General features: G+C 41.1%; 1 protein-coding gene across 4 annotated transcripts in view; it reads right to left on the bottom strand.

The window, feature by feature from the left end:
- The window catches only part of Npepps (aminopeptidase puromycin sensitive), a 114869-nt gene that overhangs the window by 55799 nt on the left and 39543 nt on the right, over window positions 1-19527 (bottom strand). For 3 of the 4 annotated variants that reach the window (XM_052756018.1, XM_052756017.1, XM_052756015.1), the window contains exon 2: window positions 14254-14338. In XM_052756018.1, coding sequence (XP_052611978.1) covers window positions 14254-14311 — 58 coding nt within the window. In that variant the 5' untranslated portion in view covers window positions 14312-14338. Of the gene's footprint in view, window positions 1-11113; window positions 11247-14253; window positions 14339-19527 lie in introns of those variants that run through there. The other variant, XM_052756019.1, reaches the window with a different exon arrangement.

Here is a 19527-nt window from a genome sequence, read left to right as displayed (position 1 = left end):
AAGATAGCTCAGTGGATAAAGGTACATGCCACCATACCTGACCATCTTGAGCTGGATCCCTGAAACCCACATGGTAGAAGGAGAGGAGCAATTCCTGAAAGTTGTCTCTGGACCTCCACACATACATTATGGGGTATATGCCACCTTTTCAAATGAATGTTGAAAACAAAGATTGGGAAGGAAGAAAGGAGTTGTGCCTTAATGGGCATCAACATTGAAAGAGGGTCTCACGAAGCTCAGACTGGACTTGACCTTGCTATGTGACTGAAGATGACCTTAAACTACTAATCCTCCTGCCTCAATATCTCAAAAGCTGGGGTCAAGGCATGGGAGAGCAAGCTCAACTAGTGATCCTCTTAAGTTTTTTTGTCTTGTCATTTTTTTTCTTCTGCGAGTACCTGCACGTATGTGTGCATGTGTGTGTAGAGGCTAGGTCAACCAAGTGTCTTTCCAAATGATTCCACCTTAATCTGTGGGTGTTTTGGTTTGGTTTTTGTTTTTTCTAGGCAGGGTTATACTATGTAGCGCTGGCTGTCCTAGAACTCACTCTATACACCAGGCTGGCCTCAAACTTTGAGATCTGCCTGCCCCTTCCTCCCCAGTGCTGTATGGGATTAAAGCCGTGTTTGAGATGGCTGGCTTTCAGAGATCCCCCTGTCTCTGCCCATCCAGTGCTTAGGTTACTGGAGTATGTGTGTGCTTTGCCTGGCGTATTACATGGGTGCTAAGATCCAAACCCAAGTCCTCACATGGCAGTTTACTCAATGAGCCCACCCAACTGTTTGTCTTTTTAAAGCATCCTACCACTGAGCAACACCCTCAGTCCCTATGAACTTGAAACTGAACATAGACCAAGTTAAACAAGACAAATATCCAAGCATCACTAAAAACAAAAAAAGAACAGCCTAGACACAGCTGGAGGGGTGAGGTGGGTGATAACACATGCTTATAATTCTTGCCCTGAGGAGGAAGACATAGAAGACTCAGAAGCTCAAGGCCAGCCTTGGGTACATTACAAGTTTGAGGCCAGCCTGAGGTATGTGAGACAACTGTCTTAAAAAAATAAATAAATAAAAATCTTAGCTGGGCGGTGATGGCACATGCCTCTGATACCAATATTTGGGAGGCAGAGGCAGGCGAATCTCTGTGAGTTTGAGGCCAGCCTGGTCTACAGAGCGAGCTCCAGGACAGCCAGGACTACACAGAGAAACCCTGTCTCAAAAAACAAAAAACAAAAAACAAAACAAAAAAATCTTTAAAAAGTAAATGCGTGGCAGATGGAGGGGAAATGGGCAATGAGTACTTCTTGGAGCTGGGAAATATTGAGTCTGCTGGTGACCATACAAAGTGTGAACAAACTAAAAGCTATTAAAATCTACACACTTTATTCATTTTTAAAATGTTTGGCTTTATGAGTCAGCATCTCACACTATAGTTCAGGTCAGTCTGTAACTTGCAGTGATCCTCTCTGCTCTTCATCCCAAATGCTGAGATTACAGGAAAGGAATACACAGCCCTGTAGATGCTTTAAACTGACTTAGCAAGATTTCAAAGTTTTTTATATTATCACTAAGGTTTATACACGTGTCTATAAAACTAAAATCTTTTTTTTTTTTTTTTTTTTTGGAGGGTGGTGGTTCAAGACAGGGTTTCTTTCTTGGCTGTCCTATAATTTGCTTCATAGACCAGGCTGGCCTCAAACTCACAGAGATCTGCCTGCCTCTGCCTCCAAAGTGCAGGGATTAAAGGCGTGCACCACCACTGCCAGGCTAAAACTAAATTCTTACAGTTTAGTTCAAACTTTAAAGAACTTTCATTGATCCCCTAAATAAACCTTCATTTTACAGAAAAGGAAATAGAAAATGAAGTTAAGGATATGATGAAGACTAAATGGCTAGACTAAATCTCAGCTGCCTTCTTGTAATTATTTCCTAAGATTCTTTATGTAATCCTAAAATTGCTTCTGAATTTAAACAGATATCCAAAACTTGGTATACAGAGAATTGTTCTCTGCTAGAACAAAAACTAAACACATGCTGTAAAGTGACTCCATAGAATACAATTACAACAGCCTGAAGGAAAGGCAATTATCACCACAACGCCTATAAACGTTCACTTCTGTCATGTGTGGTTGTACACAGCAGCAATCTCAGTTCTTGGGAGGCTAAGACAGGAGGATCATGACGACAATGAGGATAGCCTGGGATGATAGTGAGACATTCTCAAATGATCAAACAGACAAGGGAACAATATTCTTTTCTTGGTGTGTGTGGCATGTTCGTGTGCACGAGGAGACCAGAGGGCAACATCGGGTGTCTTCCTGTGTGTGACACCTCATGTGTGTGACAGTCTCTTCCTGAACCTGCAGCTCACAGTTTGGCTATGCTGGCAGGCCAATGACTTCCAAGTCCCTCCCCCACTTTTTTTCAAGATTTATTTATTTATTATGTATACAGTGTTCCGTCTGCATGTATGGCTACAGGCCAGAAGAGGGCACCAGATCTTGTTATAGATGGTTGTGAGCCACCATGTGGTTGCTGGGAATTGAACTCAGGACCTATGGAAGAGCAATCAGTGCTCTTAACCTCTGAGCCATCTCTCCAGCCCCCCAAGTCCCCTTTTATGTGAGTGGTGTGGATCTGAAATCAAGTCCTCACAACAGTGCAGCAAGAACTTTACCAACCAAGCCACCACCCCAGCCAAAGTTCTTTTCTAAGAACTTTGGGATTCTGGCAGTTTTGAGGTATGACTAAAACCAATTTGTCCTTATAAATCTACAGAAACATTTCAAACTGGCAAGAAGTTAATGAAACACAAAAGAAGAAGAGAGCCTGAGAACAGAACAACCCAGTGCTGGAGTGCTACATTCCTCCACAATAAATACCTCCAACTGTAAGTACAACTAGACTATAGAACTACCAAGGAATCAAGTCCTCTCTGGATTCCTCAGAAGAGAATAGCCATATATTTGAATTCTTCTAAATTGTCTTGTATTCTTGGAACTATCCATTCATTTTATGCTGAACAGATTAAGTGGAGCATTCCGTAGCCCCCAAATCAAAGTCTATGATACTCTTAAGCTCAAAATAAATAGTCAAAGCAAAAATGAAAAAATGTTCAACATTATTAGTCTTCAAGGAAACACAAATTAAATCCACCACCAATGACCACTACACACATTAGTAGTTAGCTTTAATGTTGCCTAGAATTAAAACTAATATTGTTGGTGCAAACATTCTCCAACCCAATCTCAGGATTTCCACATCTGCCTCAACAGTTCTTTCTCCAGCTATGTATGTAAATCTTAATCATTCAGATATCAACTTATTTCTTTAAAGATTTGTTCTATCACTTTTTTTTCATTTTTTTATTAAGAAAAATTTTTTTTCATTTTACACACCAATCAGAGACTTTAAGAACAATCGTCACAAGGCTGGAGAGTGTAGCTCTGGTGCTGGTCTAATGAGCATGAAGCCCTGGGTTCTATCCCCAGCACTGCATAACATGGGACATGGTGGTACATGCCTCTAATTCCAGACATAGTGAGTTCAAAGCCAACCTTGGCTACATGAAACCCACACCAAACAAAATAAACAATTCTCATTCTATATGCCTTTCCAATTTTTTTTTTTTTTGCCTTTAATACTAGTTTATTCTGTATGTTTTCTTGCTACCTGTTAGGATATAATAATAGGTATTTGGAGTTTTACTCAATGGCCCTAGCTCATAACTCCACCCCCAAAGCAGGTATTAATTAAGCGTAAGTTAATCTTCCTTGCTACCACTATTTCAAAAGAGAATGCTATATGGAAATGTCAAGAGGAATCTGGACGGGCCTTTCTGGATTTTCTCACCAATTCTATTAGCATTAGATAGGAAATTGTCTCCACAAAAACTCAAAAGGAAGCCAGGAGGTGGTAGCGCATGTCTTTAATCCCGGCACTTGGGAAGCAGAGGGAAGTGGATCTCTGTGAATTCAAAGCCAGCCTGGTCTACAGAAGAGAAGTCCAGGACAGCCAGGGAGGCTATACAGAGAAACACTGTCTCAAAAAAAGAAAAAAAACAAAAACTGAAAATTTGAGCATTCAGAAAGCTTCCAGACAAGAGAAATTCCTAGACAATGATGAGCCTTTTCCCCACTCCCCATATTTTGTTTTATTTTTTAAAATGTCTCACTATGTAAGCCAGACTGGCTTTGAACTCACAGACATCTGTCTGCCTCTACCTCCCAAGTACCGGCATTGCAGGCTTGTAGCCCCATGCCTGGTCCTATATATCGTGCCATCTGTACTCTTTGTAATAAACCAGTAAGTATTTCCCTGAGATCTGTGAGCTGCTGAAGCAAATTAATCAGAACTGAAGAGGTGGACAGCAGTGGCGGTGTGTGCCTTTAATCCCAGCACTTGGGAAGCAGAGGCAGGAGGATCTTGGTGAGTTCAAGGCCAGTCTGGTCTACAGAGCAAATTCCAAGACAGCTAGGGACTACACAGAAAAACTGTCTCAAAAAATTAAACAAAACAAAATCAAGAGGTTGTTGTGAGGACTTGGAATAGTTGGAAGATTAGAAACAGGGAAAACCACCCACGTTTACAATTGGTGTCTGAAGAGAGGGGCAGTAAATATCTTGGAAACTGAACTCTTTTTTTTTTTTTTTTTTTTTTTTGGTTTTTCGAGACAGGGTTTCTCTGTGTAGCTTTGCGCCTCTCCTGGAACTCACTTGGTAGCCCAGGCTGGCCTCGAACTCACAGAGATCCGCCTGGCTCTGCCTCCCGAGTGCTGGGATTAAAGGCGTGCGCCACCACCGCCCGGCAGAAACTGAACTCTTAATCCGCGAGCCTTGACCTGTAACTACAGGGAGATGGTGTCAGAACAGAATTGGATAGATGACACTCAGCTGGTATCCCTTTTGCTGAACTGTTTTGTTTGTTTGCTTGGGAGGAAATAGCCCACACTTTTTGAAGTCACAATTTTCTGTCTTTATGATACAGCTCATTTATCTTCCCAAATAAAATACAGCTACCAAGAATGTTGAGATTAGCTGGCTGTAGGGGTCCATGCTTTTTTTCTTAGGGGGGAGGTGTTGAGATGGGGTCTCTCTACATAGACCTGGCTGTCCTAGGACTCACTATGGAGACTAGGCTGGCCCTTAACTCAAAGAGGTCTGCCAGATCTTCCTGGGTGCTCGAATTAAAGGCATGTGCCACCACGCCCAGGAGTTGGCCCACGAATTTGATCCCAATACTCAGGAGGCAGAAGCAGACAGACCTTTGCATTTTCATTTAATGGCAGCCTGATCTACATAGCCAGTTCTAGGGCTACACAGTGAGACCCTGAGTCAAAAGAAAAAATAAAAAGAATGAATGTTGGAACCAGGCGGTGGTGGTACACACCTTTAATCCCAGCATTCAGGAGGCAGCTGCAGGCAGATCTCTGAGAGTTTGAGGCCAACCTGGTCTACAGAGTGAATTCCAAGATAGCCAGAGCTACACAGAGAAATCCTCGGGGGGCGGGGGGATGTTGGCTAGCTCCTGAAGAACAACACTCAAGCTGATCACACACACACACACACACACACACACACACACACACACGGATGTTGGCTAGCTCCTGAAGAACAACACTCAAGCTGATCACACACACACACACACACACACACACACACACACACACACGGATGTTGGCTAGCTCCTGAAGAACAACACTCAAGCTGATCACACACACACACACACACACACACACACACACACACACACACACACCTATAGATATAGAAATGACATACAAATTCTAGGAAGTTGCTTCATAGATAACAAATTAATTCTAAATTTCATATGGAAAAGCAAAAGACCCTAAAGAGTGAACACAGTATTGGAGAAGAATCTCAAGTCAGGGCTACATCACTCATCTGTAAGACTAACTACAAAGCCATTGTAATGAAGGCAGTGTGATTCTGGTGAGAGAATAAAAAATAGACAAGAAAAGAGTCCAGGAAGAGATAGACACAAATAAAGTCAGTCCATCTTTGACAAAGGAACAACAGCAGTAAAATAAGAGAAAGGGTAGTCTCCTCTACAGCTCACTGGGACTAAACAGCCACATGCAACAACGCCAAAGCTTACATCCCCCATAAGAACTTAAAACAGGGGTTGGAGATTTAGCTCAGTGGTAGAGCCCTTGCCTAGGAAGCGCAAGGCCCTGGGTTCGGTCCTAAAAAAAAATAAAAGAACTTAAAATGGACCATACACCTAAATGGAAAAGGTAAAATTAGAAAACTCTCAGAACACAACACAGGACAAAAATCAAGATGACTTAAGGCATGAATCCATGAAATAACTGATAACCTAATTTAAATTAAGCAACTGCTTTGCAAAAGACACTGTCAAAATGGAAAGATAAGCCACAAAATGGGAGAAACATTAGCAGAAGAACTATCTAGCAAAAGAGTATTATCTAAAATACACAAGGAATTCTTAAAACTCAACAGTAAGAGAGCTGGAGAGAGTACACCTGTGATCCCAGCACAGAGAGTCTGAGACAGGAAGATTCTGAGTTTAAGGCCAGCCTTAACTATGTAGTGAGAACGTCTGAAAAAGGGGGGTGGGGCATGAGAGAGAGGAGGAGGAGGAGGAAAGTGAGGTGCAAAAAGCCAAAACAAATAAACAAACAAACAAAAACACAACTATGGTACACTCCTGTAATCCCAGCACTTGGGATGCAGGAGGATCAGAGGATCATGAGTGTGAGACCAATCTAAGCTCCATAGTGAGATCCTCTTCCAAATCATCAGCATCAGCATCATAAAGTAGACAAAGAGAGAAAGGATGGTTCATGCCTGTAATCACAGCTGTTTAAGGGGCCAAAGTAGACACTAGAGCTGTAGCTTGGGGTAGGGCTTTTATTAAATATGTACAAGGTACTGGATCAGATCCTCAGCAAGACAGAGATCTAAACCAAAGATGAGATAGCACATAAGCTCATGAGAAGAATATGCACACCATATATTATCACAGAAATTCAAATGAAAACCAACAGATACTCCAACATACCTATCAGAATGTCCAAACTCCAGAACATCAAATTCTAGCAAAGTTGTGGAGCAATAGAAACTCCTTCACTGTTGACAGAACAGCCACTTTGGAAGTAGAAGTTGCTTACAAACTGAATACCCTGCCTGGGTATAATATCACATACCTCCAATCCCAGCACTGGGGAGGTACAAGCAGAAAGATCAGGAATTCAAGGTCATCCTTGGCTACATATACAAGGCCAGCCTGAGCTACATTAGAACCTGTCTCAGAAGGAAGATGGAGAAGACTTAATATTCTTTGTACCATAGGATTCAGCAACTATACTCCTTAGTATTTATACAAAAGAACGAAGAACTTTAAGTTCAAACAATAACCTGAATATGATTTTTCCAGCAGCTTGATTCATAATTGCCAAAATTTGGAAGCAACCAAAACATTCCTGTAGTAAATACATTGTAGCATATGCAAAAAGGGCATTTTTTGTTTGAGACAGGGTCTAACTATGCAGCCCTAGCTGGCTGGACCTTGCTGTGTAAATCAGGCTGGCATAACTCATAGAAATCCACCTACCTCTGCTTCCCAAATGCTGGCATTAAAGGTCTGTACCACCACACCCAGATGGAATATTATTCAGTGCTAGAAGGAAACAAGTTACTAAGCCATGAAAAGACACGGACAAAATTCCAATGTATACTATTGCAGTGAAAAGTGCCAATCAGGAAAGACTGCATACCGTTTGATTCCAACCGCGCCATTTTAGAAAAGGCAAACTATGGGCACAGGGCTAGAGATGGCTCAGTAGCTGCTTCCAGAGGATAATTCTCAACACCCACATCAGGCAGCACAAAACCACCTGCAACTCCAGCTCCAGGATATCCCACACTCCTTAGCCACTGTGGGCACCTATAATCATATGCACATACCCACAGAGAGACATATAATTAAAAATAATTAAAAAAAAAAAAAACAACCCTATGGGCACAGCAGTGGTAAGATTAGTGGTTGTCAGGAGATACATGGGGAGGAGGAATGAACAGGTAGAGTACAGATGGTTTTAGGGTAGTAAAACAGTTCCACATGAGTCTGTAATGGTGGACACTGGTCATCACCCATTTGTCAAAACCCACAGATAGTACTCCAAGACTAACACATAAACAGATGTGAGATGAAGATGTTTCAGTGGAGATTTATCAACTGGAACCACTAATGCCACTTCGGAACAGTGTGCTGACGTTAGAGCAGTGTGCTGACATTAGAGTCTGTTGAGTGCACAGGAACAGAGGTTATATGGGAACTCTCTGTATTTTTTTTTCTCAATTCTGCTGTTAACCTAAAATAGCTCTAAAAATTAAGATATATTAAAAGTGAAATAAGAGAGCCATTTAATTTAGAAAACAGGATGTCCTGAAATTTACCAAAGAGTTGAGAAACTATCTGGTTGCTCAATGTAGTCTGGAGTAGTGGTCAGGTTACACAAAACTTTACTCATTCTTCAAAAGAACAATAGCACAAATAGACGTTATGTTCCCATTCTAACTCATTACATTCAGAAATACTAAACCAAGCCAGGTGGTGGCGCACACCTTTAACCCCAACACTTGGAAGGCAGAGGCAGGTGAACCTCTTGAGTTTGAGGCCAGCCTGGCTACACAGAGAAACCCTTTGGGGGGAGATAGGGCGGGGGGAGGGGAGAAAAAAACAGTAAACCGGAGACAAAGGTAAATTAAAATAAAACAAAAACAGCAACAACAAAAGACACCCAGAAATAAAGACATTATAAACAAGTGTGCTCAAAACCTCTTTAAACCAGCAGCCAGAAAGCTGAAGCAGGAGGTTGTTAAGTGTTCAAGGCCAGCCTTAGTTATATACAGTGTGTCCCCTTCTCAAAAAGCAAAATGAAACAAAAGAAAATCTCTCCAAAGAAAAACTGGGTAAGATATAATTCAGTGGTGGAGTGTTTGTATAATATGCATGAGAATTCTATCAGTGGTAGGCAACCATGCACCCAACCTCTCCATACAAAACAGTATAAAGTCTATCAAAAGGAGCTGATAGATTCTGAATATTTATTTTTAGTAGCAGGGATAAAACTCAGGGCCTTACACATGCCAGAAAAATATTCTGCCACTTAACTACACACCAGCCCTAAATATTTTATTTTTTTAACATTATTTTCAGGTGGGTGCACACCAAGACACACGTGTCACCTTCTACCATGTGAAGTCAGGAGATCTAACTCCAGTCGTGAGGCTGGGGGTGTGGTGGAGTACCTTTACCCACTGAACCATCTTTGCCAGCCCTGAAATCTTGGTATCTATAGTATCACAGAGGCAAGAACAGCAAATAAATTCAAACAACTTAGTTAAGGTTTCATTATAATACAGTGTATTACATACTGTTTGTGTCAATTTTCACTGAGGTCTATACATCCTCAAGGCTGTGCCAGGAATGGCAGAACACATTTGTATTCCTAGCACTTGGCAAGTTGAAGCAGGAGGATACCAACTTCAAGGCCAGTCTGAATATACACAATGAGCTGAAAGTAGGCCTAAGCTGTAGAAGACCCACGTCATAAATTAATTAATTAAACAAACCTCTTTTTACTCCCTTTTAATCAGATAGCTATGCTCACATCTTGCACTAAGGTCTAAGTGATGAAGAAGATGCAGAATATACCAGTTCCTTGGAATCAGTTCCCAGGACTCTTTCAGAATTCCAAGTTTTAACTAAGTTCAAAGTGGCCTTCAGAAATGTTTTATTCAGGGCTGGGAATGCATCTTGATGCTTGAGCACTTGCCTAACATTCATCCAACTTTAACACTGCTAAATAAATGAGTAATTTTTTTTTTTTAATTTAAAGGAATGTCTTGTTTGAATAGAAGACTCTTTTGACTTTTTGTCTGCTTGAGATAGATCTCAACCATGTAGTCCAGGCTGGCCTCAAACTTGTGATCCTCATGCCTCACTATCCTGAGTGCTGGGAGTAGAGGTGTCTCTTTATGTGACTTCCAGAAGTGTTTTGTTGTTGTTATTGTTTTAATTTGAATACATTTATTTTTAATTGTTTGACTTATTTTGCTGGACTGGGAATCAAATACCTGGAGCCTCATGAACGCTAGGCAATTACTGTACCACTAAGCTGTATTTACAAGCCTTGAATATATTTTTATGAGACAAGCATTCTTTTTAGGTTAGCCTCTGTCCCATCAAATTTTCCTAATGCCAGCCCAATTCAGTCATTTTCTATTTGTCTGACTACAGAGTAACTCTAACCTACATCTCTGTCTTAAAACTGAAGTCATAAGGCTGGAGAGATGGCTCAGCGGTTAAGAGCACTGACTACTCTTCCAGAGGTCATGAGTTCAATTCCCAGCAACCACATGGTGGCTTACAACCATCTATAATGAGATCTGGTGCCATCTTCTGGCCTGCAAGAACATATGCAGACAGAATATTGTATACATAATAAATAAATAAAAAAAAAACTGAAGTCATAGTCAAGTTCCTTTCCACTGAAAATATCTCCATGTCTATCACATCAATACATATGTTTTAGAGACAGTTATGTTGCTTTCATTTTCAGTCTTCCCATCTTAAGGGCCACATGAATTTTCAGAATAATGACATTAAATAAGTCCACTTCAAAGAGATGGTGGCTAGTGTTGTTTATCGATACATAATTATATGAGAGAATATACATTACTAGAAGTTAAACAAGGGCTTATAGTCATGTGTGAAGAACCATTACTTTTTGTCAAGTTAACAATTTGTTCTGATAATGTATTTGGCAATATTCTTTTGTTACATTAAACACATGCACACTTCCATAAGTACACATTCAAATATATAACCATACTTCACAAACAATGTAATTTAGGCCCTTATATAGATAAGCCAAAGTGAAGATGGTAAATCTGGAATTGGACCTGTATAGAGACACTTCATCAGGGGAGCTCCTTTCTCACACACTAATGTGGAAAGGATAGGATACACTAGGGAAAAGCTGGCACAAAATTTTCCAATGATCATTTTCTACGTGGCTTTACTCAAGCTGTCTATTAATGATAAATTAAAAGACTCTTTACCTGTCAGGACCTGAGTTCAGGCACTCAAGAGTTTCGTATTTCTCTTGCAGAAGCTGATGACAATACTAATCCCTGCACTGTGTAGGGAGGTGCATTCCTTGCACTGGCTTAAGTGCCAGTGATTTCACCAACCCTTGAAGTGCAGAACAGTAAAAAAACAGTTTTCAGCCGTTTTCGCTTACTAGTTTCTCATATTAAAAAAGTATATTACAAAATAAGATCTCAAATAGTTTTTTAAAATAAACCATGCCTAAAAGACAGTGCCTTAGAGTCTAACAGACTCTCAGAATTAATGCATATATTACAAGATGGCCTCTCCACTCATTAAAAACTTATACCGCATCAATTTCATGGCTTCAAATACTTTTCTGGTTGGTTTTAGCCTAAAGCATCAAAATTTAGTGGATCCTAATAATGAATCTTTTTTTTTGAGACAGGGTCTCATTGTGCAGCCCTGGCTGGCCTGGAACTCACAGAGATCCACTGGCCTCTGCCTGCTGAGTGCTGGGATTAAAGGCATGGGACACCATGACAGGCTGAATCAATCTTGCATAAGTTTATCATAAGTATTAATGGGTACTTGATGTGATTAGCTAGGTTAAAATGTTCCCTGTTACCAGCAGATAGCTCTGGAAAGAGCTGGGTCAAATTTATAATTATCACTTTATAAAGAAACAACATGCCATACTCGCCTATAAGGTAAAAACCATAAAATGCTACTAGGTCTAAGGACAAAACTAAATTGTGTGATTGTGATTGTGATTGTGTGTGTGTATGTGTGTGTGTGTGTGTGTGTGTGTGTGTGTGTGTGTGTGTGTAAAGGTCAAATCTATCCATGCTGCTTACACAAATCTTAAAATATCAAATCAATAAAATTACCATTTTGCAAATTACATTCTACAATCAACCAAACTTCCACATGACTCTGGGTTTCTCCTGATGCTATAGGAGAAAAGGATTGGGAAATGTTCCGTAGCTAGTTCTGAAGGAAAATTTTGTTGTTGTTGATTTTGTTTTTTGAGACAGGATTTCTCTGTGTAGTTAGCTCCTAGAACTCACTCTACAGACCAGGCTGGCCCCAAACTCAGAGATCCGCCTGCCTCTGCCTCCCAAGTGCTAGAATTAAAGGCATGCGCCACCACCGCCTGATGAAGAATGTCTTAGAACTGTAAAGTTCTATCTGACTCTCTCGGTAAGTTCTTTCTCCTTAAGTGAGAGCACTAACCGAGGCTGCCCCAAGTGCAGGCCACTGGCCGGCTAGCCAGTCAATTGTGCAACTCCTCAGAGTCTTATAAAACCCTGCCTGCAGTTTGGGAAGGAATGGTTGTTCTGGTGGGTTTTGTTTGTTTGTTTATTCATTTGTTTGTTTTTGGTTTTTAGAGACAGGGTTTCTCTGTATAGCCCTGGCTGTCCTGAAACTCGTTCTGTAGACCAGGCTGGCCTCGAACTCAGATATGTGTCTTGTTTGTTAAGTGCTCTAAAATACTGTATTTATTTTACTAGATCTGCCTATCTACACTGATTTAAATGTTCTCTAACTGAAAACTAGCCTTGATTTAACTGTCTCAAGTGTTTCCATTTTTCCTAAGGGGTGACGAAATTGACTATTCTCTCATTTGCCAGGCTATCTTTCGAAAGGTAGCATTCGTTCAAGTCCATTTGAAGAATCTGTTTTTCTAAAGGTAAACTGCAATAGTTCAACCTCACAAACTAAACTACTGAGCATAAGCTAACTGCAGCAACAGTGTGGGCAACCACTACTACCTCATCTTCCTCCTGACAAGACATTTTAGAAAAGTCAAGACACAATGCCAGACCTTAAAATAAACCTGTATGCTTCTTCTCAGCATAATGTAAAGCAGAAGAGAAGAATAAAAAAATAGGACTTTTTAAAAATACCAATAACTTATTCTATGTCAAATGAGATTTTCTGTAAGTAACCAATAAAATATTCTGACACGGAATGGTAAGGTAAACACAAAAGTAAAAAACAATTTGGCTCCATTATCTTATGTGTGAATAAGCTATGAACCCCAAATCTATTACAACCTTACTGAAATTACAACATCTACAATAGTTCTCATTTTAAAGATGCTAATAGGGTTCCCACACAAAATACACCATGCTTCTTTTTTTACATCCTGATGACTAACACCAATATCTAGCTTCTAACCTTAACACTTGGCCTCACAAAGCAAGTTTTTTCTAGTTATAAGTAAGACTTACTATCTCAATTAAAACTACAGTTCAAGGTGGTGAGGTCTTCTAAGAAAAATACAGGCTAGGCGGTAATGGGGCACACCTTTAATGCCAGCACTCAGGAGGCAGAGGCAGGTGGATCTCTGTGAGCTCAAGGCCAGCCTGGCTCTACAGAGTGAGTTCCAGGATAGCCAGGGCTACACAGAAAAACTCTTGTCTCGAAAAACTACAAAAGAAAGAAAGAAAGAAAGAGAGAGAGAGAGAGAGAGAGAGAAAGAAAGAAAGAAAGAAAAATACATAACATATAAAAATAAGCTCCTTTGATGAACTTTCATATTCAAAGTACTTAATTAAAAAAAAAAAATTCACCCAGGAAGGTGTGAGGTGGTGGCACATGCCATTAATCTCAGCAGCAGGCGGCTCTCAGTTCGAGACCAGCCTGGTCTACAGAGGCGTTCCAGGACAGCCAGGGCTACACAGAGAAACCTTGTCTCCCCTCCCCCCAAAAAAACAAAACAAAACAAAACAAAAACCAGTTTTGTTATGCTTGTTATTATATTCACTTTACATGTATAAAAATGTGATTTCCCAGGATAACAACATAAGCTGTTTCAAATAGAATTTAAATTCTGACACTTCTCTTATCTTACAATACACATAGGTAATACTATTCAAACATTCCCATAAACAACTAACAAACTTGCTTTTCTTTGCTTTGTTTTGTTATTTTTTGAGACAAGAGTCTCACCACATAGACCAGGTTGGCCAAAAACATGTAGTTCTCTTGCCTCAGCCTCCCAATCCCAGGATTATAATAGGTATGCACCACCATGCCTGGCTCATTTTAAAGTAATCGGCACTGAAGTCTCAATTGGAAAGTCTGAGTCAGTCAGTCTCTGTCTCTCTCCACATACCAAATTAAAATGGAAAACAGGGCTCACCTTCATCTCCTTCTGGCACATACGAAGCTGTGATAATGTCAATATCAGCACAATTCATCACAATCTGATTGGTTGCCTGCCTTACCTAAGAAGAAAGGAAAATCCAGCTATTATCAGAACTAGCACAAAAAATATGTTGACCTTCAACCTGGGCTAATGTTTCATGCAATTTTTTAAAACCTAGGCTGATTATTTATACAATAGTAAAAATAAATAAGTTGTTTTAATACTTCAAAGCAACTCACATTTTCTAAATTATATTAAAAGCCATAATACATGTTTAAGTTTTTCATACTATTTAAATATCTGATCAATAAATAAAATCTTTTCTACCTCTTTATTTTAAAAAAATCATTTTATATTGGGAATTAGAGAGAGAGCGCTCAGCCATTATGAGCAGAAGGCTGGAGTTCAGTTCCCAACATCCACATCAGGAAGCAATCTCTTTCTCTCTCTGTCTCTCTGTCTCTCTGTCTCTCTGTCTCTCTGTCTCTCTCTCTCTCTCTCTCTCTCTCTCTCTCACACACACACACACACACACACACACACACACACACACACACTCACTCTCTCCCTCCCTCCCTCCCTCCCTCCCGATGGGTGATGCACGACTTTAATCAGAGCACCCAGGAGGCAGAAGCAGGAGGATTTCTGTCAGTTTGAGGCCAGCCTGGTTTACATAGATTTCCAGGACAGCCAGGACTACATAGAGAGATTCTGTCTCAAAATACAAAATAAAAACAAACACAAACAAACAACCTGACAGTTCTCAGCATCCACAAAGGACACCCCACAACTACACATAATCACATAATTCCAACTCCAGGGGTAGCCAATGCCTCTGACCTCTAAGGGCATCTGTACCCATTTGCACATACCCACAAGCAGACACACACACACACACACACACACACACACACACACAATTATTTAACATAAAAAAAGAGCTAGTTGCACGGTGACATGCACACCTAGTACTTGGGAGGCAGGAGCAGGTGGATCTCTCTGTGAGTTCAAGGCCAGCCTGGTCTACACAGTGAGTTCCAAACCAGGCAGTGTTATATTTTTTTTTTTAATTCTTTCTTAAATAAACAAAATCTTTAAAATAAATGAAAGGAAGAAAAATTGGTAGCATGACTTCATGGGTAAAGACACTTGCTGTCAAGCCTGATGACCCGAGTTCAGTCCCTGGGACCCACTTGTAAGAAGCAGAGAACTGACTCCTGCTGCACTGCCTTCCACATGTGGGCCACAGAACAAGCACCCATGGGAGCAGGCACACACACACAACACACATATACACACACACACACACACACACGAATATTTGATGAGAAACAGGCTGGAGAGATGGTCCAGTGAGTAAGAGCACTTGTTGCTCTTGCAGAGAATGTGGGTTCTGTTCCCAGCAGCCACATAGCAGCTCACAATCATCTGTAACTCCAGTTCTAAGGGTTCTGACTTCCTCTTCTGACCTCTGCAGGCACCAGGCATGCATGTGGTGGACAGACATACATGCGAGCAAAACATCCATGCACATAAATAAATCTACAAAAGATTTTTCAAAAGTTTTTTCTTATCAAGTCCAGGTGCAGGGAATCTGACAGCCTCTTCTGGCCTCCAGCAGCACCTCCACTCATGTGACAAACACTAACATATACACACACACACACTAAAATAAAAATAAGTCTGTTTACATGGTGAATTCCAGGGTAGCCAGAGCTATATAGTGAGACACTGTCTCATTTTTTTAATTGAATAAGTATTTAAATAAATAAACAAATCTAAAACAAGAGACACACAAAAAACAAAACAAAAAGCCCAGAAAAGGCCAAGAGTTGACTTGGAAGGTCAAGGCACTTGCCACCAGGCCCGACAACCTGAGTTCTGCCCCAGGACCCACATGGCAGAAGGAGAACTGAATCCACAAAGTTGTCCTCTGGCTTCCAGGGCACACAGACACAAATAAATAAACAACTTTACAAATTAAAAGAAAGTTCAAGAGAGAGAGAGAAAAAGTTAAGAGACATTAACTGGGGGATTTGGCATGATGACTCCGTGGTTAAGAGTACTGGGTGCTCTTACAGAGACCCAAGTTCGGTTCCCAGCACCCACATTACAGCTCACAACCATCTGTAACTCCAGTTCCAGGGGACCTAACACCATTTTCTGACCTCTGCAGGTACCAACCATGCATGGTACACAGACATACATGCAGGTAAAACACTCAAAACACATAAAATTAAATAAATAACTGGCTGGGCAGTGGAGGCGTGTGGTGATATTATGTTCCCCAAAATATTGTGTACCCTAATAAAGTTATCTGGGGTCAGAGAACAGAACAGCCACTAGATATAGAGGCCAGAAAATGGTGGTACAAACGCCTTTAATCCTAGCATTCCAGAGGCGGAGATCCGCCTGGATCTCTGTGAGTTCAAGGCCACACTGGAAACCGCCAGTCGAGGTAACAAGAGTCTTTAATCCCAGGAAGTGATGGCAAGAAGCAGAAAGGTATTTACGGTGAGAGAACGAGGAACTAGAGCCTGGTTAAGCTTTTAGGCTTTGAGCAGCAGTTCAGCTGAGATTCATTCTGGATGAGGACTCAAGAGGCTTCCAGTCTGAGGAAACAGGATCAGCTGAGAAACTGGCAAGGTGAGGTGACTGTGGCTTGTTCTGCTTCTCTGATCTTCCAGCATTCACCCCAAAACCTGACCCCGGGTTTGTTTTCATTAATAAGACCTTCTAACAATTCGTGCTAAGGGGCGCACGCCTTTAACCCCAGAACTCTGGAGGCAGAGGCAGGCAGATCTCTGTGAGTTCAAGGCCAGCCTGGTCTACAGAGTGAGTTCCAGGTACACAGAGAAACAAAAACAAAACAAACAAACAAACTCCATCCCAATGTATATCCAGGTTATAATCTTTAAGCTGGCTGTGAACAAGAATGTGCAATGATGCCAAGTGGTGGCAGCCCACGTCTTTAATCTCAGGAGAGACAGGTGGATCTCTATGAGTTTGAGGCCAGCCTGGTCTACAGAGTGAGTTCCAGGACAGCGAGGGCTACAGAGAGAAACCCTGTCTTGCAAATGAATGAATGAATGAATGAGTGTGAAATGACATAGCAGTTTGAAAAGCAGTTTGGTGGCCAGATGTAGCGGCTCATGCTGGTAATCTCAGCATTTGGGAAGCAGAGGCAAGAGGATTGCCATGAGTTCCTGGCCCCTTTGGCTACAGTGTGAGTCCCTCTCTCAGCCCAAGCATGGCTGGCAAAATGGCTCAGCAGGAAAAGATGCTTGTCACCAAGCCTGAGCCCCTGAGCTGAGTCCCTGTAAAGGGAGAGAACCAATTCCTGTGAGTTTTCTCTACTTTCAAGTGCACACCAAGGAACTCAAGCGCGCTCTCTCTCTCTCTCTCTCTCTCTCTCTCTCTCTCTCTCTCTCTCTCACACACACACACACACACACACACACACTCAATTAAAAAATAAATCTTTAAAGAGTAGAGCTGAAGTCCAGTCCTCTGCAGAGCAGGAAGCATTCTTAACCACTGAGCCAAACCTCCAGACCCCTAAACCTTAAAGCCATTTAACTGAATTTCAATTTCAAGAAAAATTTTTTAATTTTTTTTTTTTTTTTGGTTTTTTCGAGACAGGGTTTCTCTGCGTAGCTTTGCGCCTTTCCTGGAACTCACTTGGTAGCCCAAGCTGGCCTCGAACTCACAGAGATCCGCCTGGCTCTGCCTCCCGAGTGCTGGAATTAAAGGCCTGCGCCACCACTGCCCGGCTAATTTTTTAATTTTTATTTCTTTTTATGGTGTTTTGCCTGCATGTATGTCGGTGTGAGAGTGTCAGATCTTCTGGAACTAGAGTTACAGACAGTTGTGACCTGCCATGTGGTGGGTGCTGGAAATTGAATCCAAGTCCTCTGGAAGAACAGCCAGTGCTCTTAACTACTGAGCCATCTCTCCAGCCCCTCAAAAAAAATTGAATACGAAATCTTTTTTACATGTTACACTAGTTACATACTTTATCAGCACATTGAAGCCATGAGGGTTTCCTTGAGACTAAACTATGATATTAAAAAAAAAATCAGCCGGGCGGTGGTGGCGCATGCCTTTAATCCCAGCACTCGGGAGGCAGAGCCAGGCAGATCTCTGTAAGTTTGAGGCCAGCCTGGGCTACCAAGAGAGTTCCAGGAAAGGCGCAAAGCTACACAGAGAAACCCTGTCTCGAAAAACCAAAAAAAAAAAAAAAAAAAAAAAAAATCATAAAATAGGGGCCAGAGAGAAGACTCGGGGGTTAAGGCCACTGGCTGTTCTTCCAGAGGTCAGTGTTTACTTCCCAGCACCCACTCAGCAGCTCACAACCTACTGTAACTCCAAACCCAAGAGATGCAAACCCTCTTCTGGCCTCAGGCACTGCATGTAAACAGGACACATACATGCAGGCAAAACACCTATACACATTAAAAAGTATTTTAGTCTTTAGATTTTTCTTTTACCAAAGAAACATTTCAAATGTAATAGACACTATAACCTACCATCAACATTAACATCAATCTGTCTTATTTGTGTTAGAATAAAAAAAGGGGGAGTTGGGGATTTAGCTCAGTGGTAGAGCACTTGCCTAGCAAGCACAGGGCCCTGAGTTCAGTCCTCAGATTGGGGGGTGGGGGGAGTATCCTTGATCAACAGCCCAAAATATTAAATGGAAAATTCCAAAAACTAATCGTTTTGTGGTGTTACAGCCTTATATGTGACAAGCACGCTACCATTTAGATAGATCCTCAGTCTAAACAATTCTTAAATTTTAAATTGAACACCTAAGCTCTAGGTAGTGTCTCATGTCTGTAATCATAGCACTTGGGCAAATAAGACAGAAAGAACTAAAATTACAGACCAACTTGGGCTCTATATACAGAGACTTCAAGGTTGTCCTGAACAACACAGGCAGACCCCCTTTCTTAAAAAACAAGGCAGAGTATTGGGGGGCTGAAGAGAGATGGCTATTGGTTAAGAGCATTGGCTGTTCTTCCAGGTGCTGCCCACAACCATCTATAACTCCAATTCCAGGGGATCTGATGCCCTCTTCTGACCTCTGTGGGCACCAGACATGCACCAGATATGCCTACATACAGCAAAGCTATAAAAATAAGCAAAAACACTCCCCCACACAAAAATAATCTCAATAATATAAAATCTAAAAATAAATAAAAAGAATTACTTTTTTTTTTTTAAATTGCACAACTTAGCTTAAAATCTCCTGTCCTGCCTAGGAAT

This window comes from Peromyscus californicus, unplaced genomic scaffold (assembly GCF_007827085.1).
Source record: "Peromyscus californicus insignis strain IS unplaced genomic scaffold, ASM782708v3 Scaffold_3__1_contigs__length_106647218, whole genome shotgun sequence".
Taxonomy (NCBI): domain Eukaryota; kingdom Metazoa; phylum Chordata; class Mammalia; order Rodentia; family Cricetidae; genus Peromyscus; species Peromyscus californicus.
Note: the sequence above shows the minus strand (reverse complement) of the source record. Positions and strands in the feature narration are given on the sequence as shown.